General features: G+C 43.4%; 1 protein-coding gene across 6 annotated transcripts in view; it reads right to left on the bottom strand.

Annotated features, from left to right (window-relative positions):
* Positions 1 to 283: 283 nt before the first annotated feature.
* LOC147009039 (GRB2-associated-binding protein 1-like) overlaps positions 284 to 14,354 on the bottom strand; it is a 94,334-nt gene continuing 80,263 nt past the window's right edge. For 4 of the 6 annotated variants that reach the window (XM_085864139.1, XM_085864142.1, XM_085864144.1 and 1 more), the window contains 3 exons: positions 10,633 to 10,756; positions 10,435 to 10,533; positions 284 to 2,408 (listed from right to left, as the gene is read on the bottom strand). In XM_085864139.1, the coding sequence (XP_085720265.1) occupies positions 2,280 to 2,408; positions 10,435 to 10,533; positions 10,633 to 10,756 (352 nt within the window). In that variant the 3' untranslated portion in view covers positions 284 to 2,279. The remainder of the gene's footprint in view (positions 2,409 to 10,434; positions 10,534 to 10,632; positions 10,757 to 14,354) is intronic. The other 2 variants (XM_085864141.1, XM_085864143.1) reach the window with 1 other exon arrangement.

Raw genomic sequence — 14,354 nt, 5'->3', positions numbered from 1 at the left:
ATATTTCTTTAATTTCCTTATTGTTGTCTTGGTGACAAGTTTATGATGACTTAACTGTCTGTCTCTGACTTATTTGAATTACAGGTTTAAATACTCAGTCCCACATCCTGTTGAGTTTCAGCCGTGTGAGTGGTGAGGAACGATTCAAGTACTACCGGCCATGTTTCATACCTCTATGGTTAAGGGTGGTGAGAATTGTTTCAAAAGTTAACAAAATCCGTGTGTGGTGTGTGTGGACCAGGTGATGTAAACATATCACAAGTAAGAGGAAAGGACAATGTCATACAGGCACAAGCCATAAACCTTGTTTTTATTGAGGCCCTTTGGCTGTTTCAGCCTTTTCTCACTACTTTTAGCATCCAAAAGACAATCATGGACAGGTGCACAGGTCACTGTTAAACAGGAGGGAGGGGGAGAGAGAGAGAGACAGAGACAGACATTGGCAATGGGAAACATGCAAATGGATCTCCCAGGTGTCATAATGCACAAACCCCAAATAAAGCCGTTTCATAAGAAAACCAACAAAGCAAACTCATTGTGTTATCGAATGAATAACTCGTCTTGCTCGTGAAGGTTAGTGTCATTCTCTTTCACACGATTTTACCCTCGTGGTAAAAATCAAGGAAGCAGCCAGTAAGCTTTACATTCGCTTACACACTGGGGTTGCAAGTAGGTGTTCGGTATATTTGTTTAGTTATCGTGTTACACGTGTTAAAACTCACATTTAACTACAACACTTGTGGAACAATTAAAACGGTACAACAACAGCGTAGTGCGTCATAAACGGAATCCTTTGTACAGTTTTGTGTGTACCGTGTACACGGCTGATTCCTCTGACACAAGACATGACCAAATGAGACCAATGTGCCAGACAAACATATCGGGTACTTTTTGGTGTACTTGTTAAAAAAAATTTATAATAATTTTATGGCTACTGGCTGTATGTATAAAAAAAAAAAAAAAAAAATTAAAATTAAAATCCTATTTTGCTCGTATCATGAACAAAACTCATTTGGGCCTTGGCCAAAAGCTTTTGTCCACCATTTACCAACCACGGTCCAGAGACAGATTGCATCTGCTTTTGGCGACCGTGGCGACACGGGCTGCACTTTGCAACTCCTCGAACAACAATATTTGGTGTTTAAAACAAAGGTTAATAAAGTGCATGACAAAAGTAGACTTTTTGGATCTGAAAAAGAGCTTGGAAGCATCTCAAATACACACTCCCGAACTGTGAACGTGCCCCGAGTGCCCCGAAAACTGGAATCTCAGTGCTGTCACCTTATCCAATAACCTTCTCAGCGATTTGTATTCTGTGTACTAAAGCTTCGTAACATAAGTGTTTTGTGACCCAGTAATGCTACAGTTGATTTAGGTCGTACAAGGCAACGACGTGGAAGCCGTCATTGTTGCGAACTCGATATGTTTGGTGTTATTTCGATAAGGGAAGTACACGGCGAGCTGAAGAATGCTGGATTCGTCCCAACATGTAGTTTTGGTTTGGTTTTGAATCTGTTAGGAGTTCAGTTTGAGTTTGGCTTATTCTGCCTTTTTATTACCAATGGAATAGCCAGGAATCGAAGTACTTTCCACCAGGCATCTGCTTCGTTCGTCACTATGGCGGCAACACTGTTGAACCATCTTCAAATCTCCAGCTCCAGGACCACAGTCACAGCATGAAGACCTCAACCTTAGGTCAACCTCAATGACTTCACATTAATCAGATGCATATTTGTAGGACCGCTCTCTCGGCTGAGCAAGAAAGAATACACACGGTGTAATCCAATCCTTCATCTCTTTTCTGTGTTCAGAAATTACCAATTTTAACTGTTGTATAAAATAATAATAAAAATAATGGTAATATAACATTCCAAGACGAGCAAAACGAAATAAAACAAGATTCATGTCCCAAATGTCTAAGTTACGAGGCTTCCTGGGTAAACCCTGGCACAGAAAGAGATACGATCAAGCTTAAATGTCCACTCATCATCAAAGAGCAATTCTCATGCTTCAGCTGGAGGAAGTGGATTTTCCTTGGAAATGCTCTCGCGGAACCTCTTTTTCCGAAAGATGGTTTCCTGAGTTGAAACTGGCGTTGTTCATGGTGCAACGCTGAAACATTAATCGTTCCCACGAATGCTCTCTTGTTATTCCCATTGCTTCCCACGTGGACTCGTCAGTTTCACAGTACGCAAGTTTCCTCCGCTCGCCGTTTCATGATCCCCCTCCTCCCCATTATCGATTTCAAAATACCGTCAGATTTCTTCATTGCCCCTTTTCTACGAAGGCTGTCGTCCATCTGTCCATGCTTGGCGGGTATTCTGCAGAGCACGCGTCCGCTCAGGATCTACCTCCACGTAATCCACACGTCCCGATGAAGGTGTACCGCTTCCCATTGAGGACTTCTGCTGGAGGTGATTATAAAGAGAAATAAGTTGTATGTTTTAGCCTCAGATTACCTCTGATGTTGTGCAGAAGTTAGTATCAAAAGGATAACTGGACAAAATTAATAAATAAACATTCTACACTTAAACAAAGAAAAATAAGTTTTACAACTTTTATTCTCAACAAGAGTGAGGCTCATGGAAGACCAAGGTAAACGAGAGAGAGATAGAGATAGAGATAGAGATAGAGATAGAGATAGAGATAGAGATAGAGATAGAGATAGAGATAGAGATAGAGATATATATATATATATATATATATATATATGGGTTCGGAAGGAATAATCTACCGATTTTTATAAAACACAATGGTATGTGTGTGTCCCCCTTCATAAGGACGATTTAAGAAGGGTTTTAAAAGCCAATCTTTTAACATGACTGCGTGTTCACTGAAGTCTATTTTTTCAGGATAAAAAAACTCGAAAAACATTTTTCATTGAAGAGTAATTACGTCTCTTCTATTGGAAATGTAGACGGTGACTTGCAACCGGGGCCTCAAGTCGCAGTGTACAGAAGCATTTTTAAAAATAACAATAAATACAAGGCGCGTGGAGGTGAAATTCTCTGCATAATGACGTGGAACACACGCAGAGTAAAACGAGTGATCATTTACGTCCATAGGATGTCAAATAAATGAAGATATAAGCACACCTGATGCTCGGCCGAGGATTCAGACTTTGGCATGCTCACGAGGCTGTACTGTCGAAAACTAAACGTCCCAGAAGATAAAGGAACCGTGGTCACATTTGTACATGTAGTGTTTTAAAATAATGCTTCTTGCTCCGAAACTTCATATCTTCCAGTTTGTTTCAATATTTCAAATAAAATAATTCCAACCCATCATTTTTGACAGGTTTTTATACTAGTGGTGTAATAAAAATCATCGGCCAGGATGGGAGATGATACGGGGTGGTGGTGCAGTGCCTCCTTGAAGCACGAGAAGGAAGATTGGGAAAGAATGGCCTCTGGGAGGTGTTTCCAGAGACTGTTAAAGCGAAGAACAAAGGAGTCTTGGTGTGCGGTCAGCGTGAATTTTGGAAGTTTAACCAGGAGGAGGTTACTCGAAGAATGATTACATCATGGAGTTTCTGGGGGAGGTTCAGAGGACATAGAGCAGGTGGAGCAATATCAGAGAAGAGATGGCATAAAATAGAAAGACTACTGACCTGCCTGTGATGTGAGAGAGATAAACCTTGTGCTTCGGCCTCATCACGGTAGATTCCAATAATTATGAACGCTTCGGATTCCACAGTATCCAGGAGACAGGTGTGATGCTGTGGCACCATGCCAGAGTGGAGAGATGCAGTACTCCATCGACCTCTGGACAAAGACCTTGCAAACAGAGTAGTTCTTATTTCGCAAAGAAAGAGTTGGATCAACAGAGGATGCCATATCTGCAGCAGGTTACGAAGGCCAGCTTTGCTGTGCGTTTGGCCCAGGAGATGTCATGATTGATGGATGGTGAGGCCGAAAGTGAAGTGAAATGGCCATTTCACATGAAATGTCCCCAAGAAGGAATGGGTGGGAAATAAAGTGAAAAGTTGATTCTGCGAGTGCCCGCTTCCTCCGTCCTACACAAAAAGAAAAAAACAGGCCTCTTATTCTACATATGTAATAAAAGGTCATTCCAGGGTTCACCCTCCTTTTTACACAGCACCACTTTGTGATGACACTGAACCTTTACACACCAAACACGTCTACTTTCCTCATTTGGAATGGACAACCTACTACAAAAGCATATGAGCGAGAATCGAGGAAAAAGGTCGAAATAAATTACACCATTCAACAGGTGTCCCCACCTGAGTATTTTTTATTCTTTTTTTCAATTTCAATTACAAATTTCAACGAGAACGGCACTTGTACAGCACATAGTCTCGCCTCACGCGTTCATTTTGGACAAACATCCCATCGTTAACTGAACACGCTGCTATGACGGCCCATGTACCCGGATCATCCATGCACCCTATTATGTCACATAATTTCTTAAATTCAATTCTTCACTCACATCCGGTCATAGTTCAGATATATGAAGTTTCAGATTTTTTTGATAAAGATTTCAATTCAACCAATTATGGCTGGATACAAAGCACAGAGCGGACACAGGGTGCAAGTCCAGAAATGAGGTGGAATAAGACATCGAGCCCACCGACCTGTCGGCTATGGCGAAGTGATAGGCCCATAGAGCTTCTTTGCGAGACATTCCAATGATATTGAAAGCCTTTGTATCAACGGGATCAAACTGAGCAAGATGTGAGGCAGGAGCACCAGCCCAAAGGGGAGAGCGGTACTCCATCAAGCTGTGGATGAAAGCTTTGTATGTAGTCAGGAGCTCGGGTGTGCCAAGGGAGGACTTTTCATGTCGAAGGATGCCCTGGTGTCTGGCTTTGGAGGCCAATTTTGAAATGTGACTTGCCCAAGAGAGAGAGATCATGGCTGAGAGTGAGACCCAAGAGTTTGAGTGAGTGAACCTCTTCAAGAGGGTTGTTGAGAAAGTACACGGTGATTTATTTTATTTGAGAACCCAAAATAATTCCCATACATTAAAAACGATATCTGTGAGGAACCTAATATTTTGCGTAAACGTAGCCCGATGTTACAGAAAGACGTGACATGATCCTGTGAGTCATCAGGTGATTTATCACGTGGCTTGGCAGTTACCTGTAACGGTTTTCACTCGGTCACGCCACTGTGGAAGAATGTGTGTTTCTCGTCGAACATTACATCAGGAATGCATCCTTCAGGGAATGTCAAATTGCATTTAAAACTCGCTTTGGTGTCGTATGAAACCTTCGTATTCAGTGATATGGAAACTGGTGAAGCAGTTCAGAGAAACAGGCCGCGTGAAAGTTAAAAAGCACATGCGCCCAGCCAAGTGTTGTTACACCAGAGAAAGTGGATGAAGTGCGGGAAAGAATGGAAGCGAGAACGAAGAAATCTCTGAGACGTCTAGCACAACAAGATCACATTTCATATTCCTATGCAAGGAAGGCGGTCAAAACACTCAAACTTTATCCCTACAATATTGATGCAGTGCATCAGTTACTGAAGCCAGGTAAAGAGAAACGTGTCGCCGACTGCGAGTGGCTCCAGAGGATGGGGTTGGTGTTTCGTGGAATGCAAGTCAGCAAAGAATTATTGGCCCAATTTTCTTCTCCGAAACATTAAACTCAGAACGTTACATCAAACATAATCCACGAGTTTCTTGCACACCTTACAGAAGATGAACCAAGGATTGTTTCAGCAAGATGGTGCCACGAGTCACACTTCGCGATACAGCATGAACGAACTTCAGCTTGTCTTTTGTGACCGTGTCGTGTCCAAGTCATCATGGCCACCTCGATTCCCGGATGTTTTGTTGCCAGATTTCTTTTTGTCGGGATATTTGAAGGATATAGTGTACGCTACATATCCATGCACTCTTGGTGAATTAAAAGCAATAATCAATGACACAATCAGCAATATTCCCCAATAAATGATACACTCTGTGTCGGAGAGCATGCTGCGAAGAATGAATTTGTACATGCAACGTTCTGGTGGACACTTTCAGCACTTCATTTAAGGTAATCAATTGTGTGGATCACGTCACGTCTTCCTGGAACATTAGCCTACGTTTTCACAAAATATTTGGTTCCTAACTGATATAGTTTTTAGTGTTTGGGAATTATTTAGGATTCTCGAATTAAATTTAAAATAAAAATCACCCTGGAGATGGAAGGCTTGGTGGTATGGTCCTTTCGGAGAGAGAAGAGAAGAGAGTGTTTCCTCAGGATTGAAAGACATATTCCAAGTGTTTGACCAGTTTTTGATTTTTGTCAAGGTCTGGGGAGAGGGAAGAGGTTGCTTCCTGTCTGTCAGAAGGATGATGGATGTCACGGCATCGAGAGGAGTCATCAGCAAATCGATAAAGGGGATTATCCAGATAGTCATTGAGATCAGTGATGAAGATTAGGAATAATATGGGGCCGAGAACACGGCCTTGGCGTACTCTCGCCTTGACAGGGAGAGTCGATGAAAGAAAGCCGTTGAGAGCCACACGTTTACTTCAAGAGGGGAAGAAGTCAGTTATCCAAGAGTGGAGTTGGCCTTGAATTCCATAGGCAGATAGTTTGCAGAGTAAGGCAGGATGCCAGACTGTATCAAAAACTCGAGATGCGTCCAGAGAGACGGCCCTGATCTCATGCCTGATATTGAGGGCCTCTGCCATTGTTGGGAGAGTATAAGCAGCATGTCCAGGGTGGAATGATCAGGTCTGAATCCAAATTGATATTATGAGATGAGGTTGTTGCAAAAAAGGAATGATTTCATTTCAATTGCGATGATGAATTTCATGACCTTGCTGATGATTGGAAGTAAGCTAATTGGTCTGCAGTCAAGGAGATCCATTTTTGCACATTTTTAATGTAATGTTGTGGTGATGGCTGATTTCCAAGCAGATAGTAGATGACCTATGGTAAATGCCAATGTGAAAAGGGCAAAGAGAGGAAGTGCAAGAGCAACAGAGCAGGTTTTTATGACACATGAGCTGATACCATCCAGCCAGTCCAGTTGCAGAGTTAGAGTCGAGGGTTGCCAGAAACTTCCACCTTTTCAGGTGCAAAAGACACAAAATCCTGGAGCAGTTGGGTACGACTGGGAAGGGTGGGCAGAGGTTGAGGGTTCATACATCATAGACCATTGGCTCTTAAACTGGGGGGCGTGAGTTATTTCCGGGGGGGGCGCGAGCCCGGAGGAAAAAAGTAGGAATTTCTCTAATTATTTTTGGAATTCTCTCAACAAGTGTTTGCATGATATCATGATGAACATTAAAAAAACAAAAGTATCGCCTTTAATAATTTCTGTTCGCGACGGGGCTGACCATTTTCTGTATTAAAATTAATTTTAAAATTTAATATTTATTTAAATTAAATATTAAAATTTTAATTTTAATTTAAAACTTTTTTTCACAGATTTGTAGTAACCATTTCAAACTAAATCATTCACGATGAGTGCAAAAAAGTGGAAGTATCATGAGGAATATATTCGATTTGGATTTGTGTCCCTCCAAAAGGGTGACACAGAGGTACCCCAGTGTGTAATATGCTCCAAGACTGAGCAATGATGGCATGCGGCCCACACGCTTGGAACGCCACTTGAAGACAACGCATCCTGCTCCAGCTGCCAAACCCAAGGCATTCTTTGAAACAAAATGGCAGTCCTTGAAGCAAGCTAAGATGGACAGCAGTGAAGCATTTCGGCAACAGACTTCAAAGGTTGTTGAGGCTTCCTATGAGATCGCCATGCAAAGAGCAAAAAGAGCCACAACATCGGAGAGACTCTCATAAAACCAAGTGTACTGCGTGCAGCAGAGCTTGTTCTGGGGAAGAATCGTGCAAACAAGCTTTCTCATATCTATCAAACGATACCGTCAAGGGAAGGATCGATGAAATGTCTCAAGACATCAAAGATCAAGTTCTCGACCAAGTAAGAGCATCTCCTGTGTTTGCCATCCAGTTGGATGAAACGACTGATGTCGCTCAATGTTCTCAGCTACTGATGTATGCTCGTTTCGCGTCAGGCAATAGTGTAAAAGAGGAAATGCTCTTCTGCCATCCCATGGAAAGTTATACAACAGCAACAGATATTTATCAAGTGGTATCAAACTTCTTCCAGGAAAACCAATTTTCGTGGGACTCGCTGGTCGGGGTGTGTACTGATGAAGCTCCGGCCATGCTTGGTTTGCAATCTGGTTTCATAACAAGAGTGAAAGAAAAAAGTCCATCTGCTATAGGTACGCACTGCATCCTTCATCGTGAAGCCTTAGCATCCGGAACTCTACCTGCTGAACTGAGGGATGTCATGGACCTGGTTATCAAGGTCGTCAACTTCATCAAAGCTGGAGCTTTAAACAGTCATCTCTTCAAACAGCTGTGTGTGGATATGGATTCTGAACATCAAGCCTTGCTTTTCCACACAAATGTACGATGGCTTTCGAAGGGAGACATGCTTGGACGGCTTGATGAACAACGACAAGAAGTGGCAACATTTCTAGATTTGCAGCAGAAAGCAGATCTCCATGACAAGTTCCAGTCTGAAGGATTTTTGCTATCTCCAGCTTACCTGGTGGACATCTTTGAACCGCTGGATGCCATCAACCTCAAACTCCAAGGGAAAAACATCAACATAATCATGCACCACGACGTCATTCGAGCCTTCGTGGCCAAACTCGACCTCTGGAAATGTCGAATTCAGGATGGAAATACAGACAGCTTTGCTAACTTGGATTCTGCTCTCATTCACAGTTACCTTGATTCTGAGTTAAAGAAACAAATAATTACTCATCTGACTGAATTGAAAGCAGAATTCATCAGATACTTTCCGGATATACTGTAGATGAGAAGCGCGAAGCCTGGAAATTCATTAGGAACCCATTTCAATGTGAAGGAGCTGATATTTCAGACCAAGTGCAAGAGGAGTTTCTTGAGTTAAAGTTCAATTCCTCGGCTGAAGAAGACTTCAAAAACACGATCTAGAGACGTTCTGGGTCACGTAGCTTCCTGTTTACCCTTTGATCTCACATCAAGCTCTTCGGATTCTGACAATGTTGGGATCAACGTGTCTTTGTGAAGCTGCATTTTCCATGCTTGTTGCTGTCAAGACCAAGTACAGAAACAAGCTGAACGTTGAAGGGGACTTGCGTTGTGCTCTCTCTGGCATTCGACCACGCATTCAAGATCTGGTAACTAAGAAGCAATGTCAAGTATCATTAAATATGTTGTGTATACGAGTGTTGCTTATACAGAATTCTTTGTTCAATAAAAAGACTAAAAACACGTATTTTTTTTCAGTTTTTCCTTTTAATTCAAGAGGGATTTTTAATCATTTGGTTGAAGATGTGAGGGGGGGGGAGGTGTGGAGGCAAGGACCAACTTCTCGAGGGGGCATGGTGGTAAAAGGGTTAAGAACCACTGCCATAGACAGACTTGACAAGACACCAACAGGTTTGAGAGTAGGGAGACGAGTTTTTGAAAGCTCATTCTTGAAATTAGACAGATGTTGTTTTCTGGCTCTCCTGAGAGTGGACACACATGTCGCGGGCTTTGTGGAATGATCCGAGGTTACCTTCAGTTGGATTGGCCTTCCAGGAAGAGAATGAGAGTTGCTTTAAAGCAACTGCCCCACCACAGGGTTCAGAGTACCAAGAGCAGGAGGATGGGTACGATAACTGAAAACGAGATGGGATGAATCTGTGCAAAGAGAGCGAACAGGTTTCTATGAAATAATTCCCAGACTGGATTGATATCGAGGGTTGTGGATACCGGAGACCAGTCCTGAAGTGCAATGGCTGCTTTCAGTCCCTTCCAGTTTGCTTGAGTGAAGTGCCAGACTCACCGGTGCTGAGGCTGATCTCAGATAATGGCCAGAGAGATGTTGACCTTCACTAGCACATGATCAGATAAGCCAATTGGGGCAGTTCCCTGGTTGGTGAGAGAGTTACCAACACCCAGCCAATCAGCATGGTGACAATTAAAATCACCACATATGAGGAAGAGAGACTTGGGATGAGGGATTAAACGTTGGTCCATGTTGTCTGAGAGAGATGCGGATAGAGTTGTCATTGTTTGGAGGATGATACAACACACAGACAAACATGAGGTGGGAGTGGACGTGAAGTCGCAGCCACAGTGGTGTGGGAGGTGTAAGAGCAGTACACGGAGAGTGAGAAATAGAGTTTTTGATGTAAAATGCGACTTAACCGCCAGGACGGGGTTCAGGTTGATCTAACCGGAGGAGATAATGGCCAGGGAGAGACGCTAAGAAGGAAGTCCGGCGCATCGAATCGAACGCTCAAGGTGCGGCCCACGTGCACGCTCATCAAAAATGCTTCATCAGCACCAAATTAATAATGATCAAAATACACCTCAATGCCTCGGTCACCGCACCCTACTCAATCCATGCTTTAACTTCATTCAAATGATTCCTTCAATCCTCAATCTTTCCCTTTGTTTGGTACCTTTCGTGGAGGATTTGCACAGGGGCTCCGCTGAAGGTCCAGATCCAGGTACTCAACCCGATGGTGTACAGAAGTGCTGTCAAAGCGAGTCCGAGACGCCTGAAATGGAGTCATAATCATAGTCAGGCTTCACCACAACGTGACGACCAAACACTGTTTTCACACAGGTATCATTACATGAAATGAAGTAACCCGAACCTCATCTTCGGCTTGGTTAGGCCTCATCGGCACGTAGTTCTCCTCACTGTCCTGAGAGTCGGAGCTGGAATTTGAACTGTGTGTGGAAAGGGGTCGCTGCACCGTGCTCTGCGATCGAATGAAGCTGCGATGTGAACATCCCAAAGCAGGTGATTTTTGAGGGTGAAATGGGGGTGAGGGAGAGGGCGAGAGATATAAAAATAAAACACATGTTTACGTGGCATATTATAAACAAACATCCGCAACACAATGTCTACTCATCCTAAGATTACAAGGAAAAAAAGTAACATTAAAATAAAAAAACACAAGTGTAAAAAACATACAGGGGTGAATTTTCGATAAAAAAACAACCAAACAAGCTCGGGATGACACCACATTTCGAGACCACAACCCTCCGATAGATTACCATCACGATATCTTTTGACATTTTACTTTTGTCATGGAATTGTGATCCATGCATCGGGACCAGACTCCGTAGAGAGCATCAGTGCTGCTGAAGCACTCTCCTGGGCTATTGGGTACAATCCTGGACGGGTCGCCACTCCGACACAGAATACTCAAATGGCTCAATCATCCCAGCAAACTGGTACTCATTTCGCCGACCTCAGAAGGATGACAGGCTGAGTCAACCCCACCTGGTGTTAATTCAATAGCTGAGCATGATTTGACCTCAGGATCCCAAGCTCACCACCCGAACCATGAAGTCAACACCAAGCATATTGCTAGCTTAAGGGTTAGGGTGGTGAGCTTGGGATCCTCGGGTTCTGAGCTGGCCTCTAAAGTCAGTCGCCGACTGGGCATCTCCCATCATGCAAAGTCCTTCCTCGGCACACCTGAGCTCCGGACCACATTCAAGGCTTTTATCCACAGCCTGATGGAGTACTGCTCTCCTCTCTGGGCTGGTGCTCCCGCTTCTCACCTTTCTCTGCTTCACGCTGTGGAAACCAAAGCATTTAGGATCATTGGTATCTCCCGCGATGAGGGTGAGTCTTTAGGTCTCTCACTCTCTCACCGCAGGCAGGTCGGTGGTCTTTCTGTCTTCTACTGTCTCCTCTCCGACCTCACCCTCCCTGCTCTGTCTGAGATATACCCCATGCCCCCCCCTCCCATATTTTCACAGGGCGCTCAAGGTCCGTCAGCAACCCCCTTCTGGCAAAACTACAAAAATCAAGAATCACTGCTCACCTTCACTCTTTCATTCCTCTTTTTTCCCACCTTTGGAACAAACTCCCACACTCTCTTAAACCCAATCTTCCCTCCAGGTCTTCAAAACAGCTGTTCACCACCATCTCTTATCTTCCCCCATCCAAAACCTCGATCTTTTCTACCCCCGCTAATCCACCCCAAACCCACCTCCTTCAAATTCCTGCTTTCCTTCCTGAAAATCCCTGTAGCGAAAGGACCTGAAAGTCCCTGTAGTGTCCATCTTGTTTACCCCATGTACCCCACACCGTTCCCCACTTTTTTCCTTCCCTCTCCCCCCCCCCATCTCCTGCTCCCCTTGTTGTATGTTCTGTGTTCGCTCTCATATGAGCCTCGACAATGTATACAAAACAAAAAAAAATGTGATGGAACAACGTCAAAAGATATCGTGATTCAAAATATATAATGATGGTAATCCATAAGAGGATTGTGGCGTTGTATTGTGCCATTGTGATGTGGTGTCATCCCAAGCTTGTTTGGTTGTTTTTTTTGAGATTGAAAATTTTTGTTGTTGCTGTTTCTGCAATTTTTTTTAAGTAATAAAATGCTGAATGGTTTATTTATTTTGCTATTTTGGAATGCATTACATCCAACGATGCTATAAATTGTTTAAATACTTGTTTCAGTTGATTTGGGAAATGGTTTGGATATGTACCACTTTTGAAATGGTTCTGCCCGGTGTCCATCTCCCCCACCCCCTTTCCCACAATGCAAGCCTGGTTTGGTCGAGTCCACATTTACGTTCAATTTGCTCTTGTAATAAAACCATTAATGTTTTTTTTTTTTTAATGTTGGCTTACGTGCACTAATCCAGAGACAAAGCAACTTCCTCGTGTTGGAATCAGCATCATGGCTTCAGCCTTTATTGATGTACGTCGGGCTACAGTTTTACATTGTTTTGAGAGGAGAAGAAGAACAAGAACAAGAAGAACAAGAAGAAGAACAAGAAGAAGAAGCACAAATTGATGATTTCGCGATCTGTACTTTAGCGATGTATTTTGGGGTCTGTCTTTTAAAAACTTCATCGTTCAGAAAACGCTCGAGAATATAAGTTATGGCTTTTAAATGTTTATGACTTCACTCTATAGTAGTTTATGAGAGTGTATCTTTGTGTACACATTTGAATGGGCGGCCATTTTTCCCCCGTTTCATCCCTTTACATGGAGTTCCACTGTACTCCACGATTTCACTATTTACCTGGACATTACCAATTCCTCCAAATCATAAAAATACCTGTTTAATATATAACCATTCATGTTGAAAATCCCATCCATTGTTCGCCTTCCTTGCATCAATCAATCCTGCATCTTGTCTGTCTTCACAATCTCCCTTCACCTTGGAGTGGATTAACAGGGGTAGAAAAGATCGAGGATTTGGATGGGGGTAAAATAAGAGGTGGTGGTGAACAGCTGTTTGAAGACCTGGAGGGAAGAGTGGGATTGAAGATTGTAGGGGTTTGTTCCAAAGGTGGGAAAAAGACGAATGAAAGAGTGAAGGTGAGCAGTGATTCTGGATTGTGGTAGTTTTACCAGAAGGAGGTTGCTGGCGGACCTTGAGTGCCCTGTGGGAAGTATGGGGGTGGACATATTGCAGATAGGGGGGGTGTGAGGCCGAAGAAGAGGTGGTAGAAGACAGAAAGACCACCGACCTGCCTGCAGTGAAAGAGTGAGAAACCCAAAGGCTCAGCCTCATCTTGGGAGATACCAATGATTCTAAATGCCTTGGTTTCCATAGCGTGAAGCCGAGAAAGGTGAGAGGCGGGAGCATCAGCCCAGAGGGAAGAGTAGTACGCCATCAGGCTGTGGACGAAAGCTTTGTATGTGGTCAGAAGCTCAGGTGTGCCAAGGAAGGACTTTGCATGATGGAGGATTCCCAGCCAGCGACTGGCTTTGGAGGCCAGGTTAGAAATGTGGCTTTCCCAGGAAAGATCACAGCAGATAGTGAGATCCACAAGCTTTAAAGAAAGGACTTCTTCTATAGGATTGTTGAGAAAGTTGAGGTGGGGGGGGGGTTCTAAATGGTCCTTTTGGAGAGACATAGTGAGAGTTGGCTGCAACAGGAGAGGAAGTCCACAAATACATGAGTGGAGAATGCCTCGAACAAACTTCACCTCCTCCACCATATTGGGATCATTACTTCAAAGTAGGTCTCACACGACACTCCCCCTCATGGGCTTATCTACAAACTGGGTTAAAATCAATCCTGGAATAGATGGAGGAAATCCTCATCTGCTCTGCCCTTTCCATGTTCATGGACACAATCTACACCTGGCAAGTTAAAAATCCCCCAAATCAATGCTCTTCCCTTGTCACAATCAACACTCCCTTTTTCCTTTATGTTACTTTGGAAATTCCTTAAAACCTGATCTACAACCTCCGTTAAATCCCATTAACAACTTATTAAACACAAAGTCACTTGCTAATGGTTTATTAAAATGCTTAAATCACCTGTGTAAGGTTGGCAGTATAGCCAAAACATACACCCACCGAAGCTGTCTAGCTTGGGTTCAAATACTGACC

Source organism: Eptatretus burgeri, chromosome 18 (genome assembly GCF_056783735.1).
Source record: "Eptatretus burgeri isolate ZD-2024b chromosome 18, Ebu_testis_v1, whole genome shotgun sequence".
Lineage (NCBI taxonomy): Eukaryota > Metazoa > Chordata > Myxini > Myxiniformes > Myxinidae > Eptatretus > Eptatretus burgeri.
Note: the sequence above shows the minus strand (reverse complement) of the source record. Positions and strands in the feature narration are given on the sequence as shown.